Genomic DNA, 5,000 nt, shown 5'->3' with positions numbered 1-5,000 from the left:
CAACATGAATACAGTTCATAAAAACAGACAGACTAATCTGCACCACTTGGTTGGACTCTCCTTCCACTCAAGGCCTAGTCTAGACAGCCAGCTGAACGACATTGAATATGACAGACTGAAGCAAGAGCTGTTGAAGGAGTTGCCGCTTTCTCCATCTGAGAGGGTGCGACAAATCCTCAACATCCCCAACACACCATTTGGAGTACTCTAAAACAAGTCTGGCAAGAGATCACCAGCCCATCCCGCCTCCCCACCAAAGATACACATGGTAAGTTCCATGAAGTGGATCTTAAAAAAGAGATTTAGCTCTGCTCTCTCCCTGGCAACATCAGGGAGAAGTTCCATAACTCAGATGAGACAGCCAATAAAATTCTCACCAGAGCTAACACACTAATGGAAGCACATCGGCAAGCCCACCCTCAACCAACAGCTCCCATTTTCCCACCGACTAGTACCGACAACGCAGCAACTGCCCGAGGGCCTTCATCCCATTCCTGGCTGCAGACAGCATCTGCTCCTACCACAAGCGGTTCAGCAACACAGCCTATAATTGTCTCGAAAGATGTAGGTGGAGGCCACGAGGGCATCCAAAAACATGGAAGGTGACCATTGAGCAACGCGGCCACAACCACAATCAACACAGTCCACCACTCCCACACCATTTTCCACATCCAAGACAAGAGATCAGGAAATCCGCCAACGACCCACAGAGGCTTGGAATTCCAATCAACTCCTACGGTTCCAAAGACTTCTCCATACGCCTTGCTGAGCACACTTACTCATGGAGTTTCCTCATTGCTGATGTGACCTGACCACTAATTGGTGCTGACTTCCTCCCACAATACAACTTGCTAGTTGATATGAGAAGACGCCGGCTCATTAACATGGAGACTTACACTGTGCTCCCGGTCAATGCAGTCTCTATTCCAGGTCCTCCTGACATCAACATGTGCCACCTCACCAGGGATGTCTACACGGACGTGCTCAGTGATTTCCCTTCAGTCTTCAAGCCAGAGTTCCGCCCCATCAACCCAGGAGCAGCAGCGAAACACGGAGTGTACCATAACATCAAGGGTCACAGGCCAATAAGGACCCCAACGTCCATCAAGGGAGTCCTGCAGTTCCTAGGGATGATAAACTACCATCACCGATCTATCCTTGGGGCTGCCAGCATTCTCGCCCCTCTCCAGGAGGCCGTCGGCAGAAGAAGATCATTTGTGTGGTCCCATGAGTAAGAGAGAGCTTTCACAGCTTCCAAAACAGCCCTCGCCAGGACTACTATCTTAGCACGACCCGCCCCCAATGCCCAGCTCTGCCTCACCACAGACGCCAGCAAAGATGTAGTAGGAGCTGTCCTGGAGCAAAAAGTACATGGCAGACGACAGCCCTTGGCATTCTTCAGCCGGAAGCTCCAGCCACCTGAGCGGATGTACAGCACATTCAACAGAGAGCTCACGCATCGAGATCTTCATTCAGCTCAGGGTAGACTACAAGGCTCTAGCAGCAGAACAACAGCGAGATCCCGAGACCATAACCTACGTCATGGTCATTACCAACCTGCGCTGGGAGAAAGTCACCATCGGAGATATGCCTGTCCTCTGCGACGTCAGCACCGGCCGCCCCCTCGTACCTAGCACATTCTGGAGGGACATCTTCGATCTCATCTATGGATTGGCTCACCCATCCATCCGCAGCACCACCAAGCTTGCTTCAGGGAAGTTTGTGTGGCACTCCATGAAGAGACATCTCCAAGACTGGGTAAGGAGCTGCAAACAGTGCCAGCGCACCACTTATCCACGACCTGACCCAGCCCACGCGACGTTTTGGCCATATCCATGTGGACGTCGTTGGACCTCTCCCACCATCCTGCATGGTATATCTTTACCATCATCGATGGTAAAAATATACCATGGAGGAAGCGACCACTAGTTGCGACTACCACCCATCGTTGTACCCGTGAGTGAGATGAATATCATTTTGCTACTGTTGTGATTAAGATTATGATAATTATCGTTGCTGTTTTTATCATTATTGTTAGGAGTAATAGTATCATAATTAATATTAATATCATCATAATCATTTTCATTATCATCATCACCAACACCATCATCCTCACCGTCATCGTTATCATTATCGTCATAGCCATCATTATAATTATCAGTATTATTATTGAAGGGGTGACTTAAGGAGAAGAATTACTTTATAGCAATGATTACCTCCTAACGGAATCCATGTCTCTTTTCCAGTATGACATTACTAGGTTATGAGATTATAAGGTTAGTGAGATCATAAGGCCACCGATGAATGTAAAATAATGCAATCTGCAAGATATTGGTTGTGAATACGGCAGGGGAATAAGGGATCCTTAGCGATGTTTGATCATCATTATTCTCATTATTATTACTATTACTACTACTATTATTATTATTATTATTATTATCGTTGTTGTTGTTGTCGTTGTTGTTATTATCATTATCATTATTGTTATTATTATTATTATACCATTATCATCATCATCATCATCCTTATCATTATTACTATTATCATCATTATTATTATTATTATTATTATTACTGTTGTTATTATTATTATTATCATTATCATTATCTTTATCATTATTATCATTATCATCATTATTATCATTATTATTATTATTATTATTATTATCATAATCATTATTATTATTATTATCAATATTATTATCATTATTATGTTATTATTATTATTTTTTTATCACTAACATTTTTATTAGTTTCATTATCATCATTATCATTATTATTGTTATTGTCATTATTATTATTATTACCATTGTTATTATTCTATTTTATCCTTAATAGTATCATTATTATTATCATTGTTACCATTATTATTGTTATTATTGTTATTATTATTATTATTATTGTTATTATTATCACTATTATTATTATTATAATTATTATCATTATCATTATTATTATTATTATTATTATCATCACTGCTATTATTGTTATAACTATCATTTTCATTATTGTTACTATTATTATGATTATTATTATCATTATTATTATCATTATTATTATCATTATCAGTATCATTAGCATCATTGTTATTTTTACTATTATTTCATCATTGACATTATCACTATTACTTTTATTATTATTATTATCATTATTACCATTACCATTATCACTGTTATTATTACCGATGTTATTATCATTATAATTATCACTGTTATTGTTGTTACTATTATTGTTTATACTATTATTACTAGTATCATTTTATTATCACTATCATCATCATTACTATCATCATTACTATTATTATCAATTACTAATATTACTAATATTATCATCATTACTATTATCATTATCGTTCTCGTTTTCATAATCATTATTATTAGTTATTTTTCTTATGGATAATTTATGAGAATATCAAGCTGTCACCGACAAATATACATATATCACGCAATCAGTTATGATTTAGGGCAAGAAAACTGCAAGCGCAGGAATTTGTAATGAAGGCGGGTAGGAGGAGAAGTTGGGGAATCCTGTCGATGTTTGACGTGTGCTTGACAGATCCATGCTCGGCGCAAACGTTAGGTGGTCAGTTCAGGAAGTTGTGTGGCAACGTCGTTGAATGATATATAATAAAATGGCGTTAAGAATTTCTCATTTGTCATTAGTCAGTGTCGTCACGTGCATCATCGTGACGGTTCATTTTGCCTTCTTGTTGTTGAAAGGCGAGTCCGCCATAGCCGTCTGGTCCCCAAAGACCTAATAATTGGACCTTTTAATGTTGGCAGGCCTGCACTAGGAGCGCGTATTAGGTGTTACAATATTTCCTTTTTCAATCATTAGTAACATTAACAAAGACGTGCTTCACGACGCATAAAACCTTATAATAAAAGTAATGATTGCTGTCAGATATAAGGTGCGGCAGCTGATCTGTCTCTGAATTGAGATTTTAAACAACTTTCATCCTTAATTCGGATACAAGTATGATGGGGTTAGCATAAATTTGAGAGGTACTTGAACTTGATGTGCTCTTCAGAGAAAACGATCTGTTTCCATCTAATACACAGTTTTCGTACAAGTCAGTTCTTCCTCATATGGCAACGTTAACCATGAATAAATCTGCAAACCTGCTTTACTCTCACTCACGTAGCAACCATTCAATCTTTATTATTCGATAATACTATACTTAGCTCCTACTTTGCCTGTTTTACAAAAAGTTATATCACTAAAACGGCAAACTTTCTAGTGACCTAAATGAATGATCTGAAGGTGTTAGTGTCCTTCAGCAACGAAATCTGGCAGTGAAGGTCCGTCGCACAAGAACACACAGGACACAGATCTCTTTACAGGGAAAGTTCTTCCCCGGCTGGCCTCTCTCGTTACTCCTGGCTTTATGCTGCAATTTAAAGCACTTAGGATATTCCTCTGCCGCTCTCCAACACACTGCTGCAGCAATAAAAGCGATTGCGGCTCTTCCAAACGGCGAGGAGGTGATAATTATACGCTCATGGAGATTTCCACTGGATGAGAAGATCTTGAATAGTTGTTCAATAGCTCGTAAGACTATTTTTCCACTTTCCGCTTTAGAGGTTTGAAGGATCGCAGAACAAAACTGAGTGGTGATTTCAGTCACCATTTTCCAGTACATTACAGATCGTTGTTTATACAAAAAATACTAAATAAAATAAGGAGAACGATGCTACACAATTCTTACTTGAGAAATCTCGATCGGCGACCAGTCCTGTTGTCCCTCGAGGTCCCAAGTGAGGTTGGCCGGCGGGCGCGAGCCCCACGACACGCACTTGACCTCATGGCGAGCGCCGGCCTCCAGGCCCCCCTGGACGCCCGAGATGACCACGCAGGCGGGCTCGACTGTGAAGAGAGAGTTAGAGGGGAGGTCAGAGGGTGTGAATGGGCACATGCTAAGCCTAAGCGTGGGTTACTTTATTTTCTTCTGGGGAGTAAACTCTTGTTGGCTGTGGATACGATGTATTTAACGGTATATTT

At 40.2% G+C, this 5,000-nt stretch overlaps 1 protein-coding gene across 1 annotated transcript in view; it reads right to left on the bottom strand.

Annotated features, from left to right (window-relative positions):
• Positions 1-5,000, bottom strand: part of LOC125034634 (CD166 antigen homolog) — a 25,237-nt gene that overhangs the window by 20,099 nt on the left and 138 nt on the right. Inside the window, exon 2 of the mRNA XM_047626535.1 lies at positions 4,708-4,865. Within this exon, the coding sequence (XP_047482491.1) occupies positions 4,708-4,865 (158 nt within the window). The remainder of the gene's footprint in view (positions 1-4,707; positions 4,866-5,000) is intronic.

Source organism: Penaeus chinensis, chromosome 18 (genome assembly GCF_019202785.1).
Source record: "Penaeus chinensis breed Huanghai No. 1 chromosome 18, ASM1920278v2, whole genome shotgun sequence".
NCBI lineage: Eukaryota > Metazoa > Arthropoda > Malacostraca > Decapoda > Penaeidae > Penaeus > Penaeus chinensis.
The sequence above is the reverse complement of the archived record's forward strand: the minus strand, read 5'-3'. Positions and strand labels throughout refer to the sequence as shown.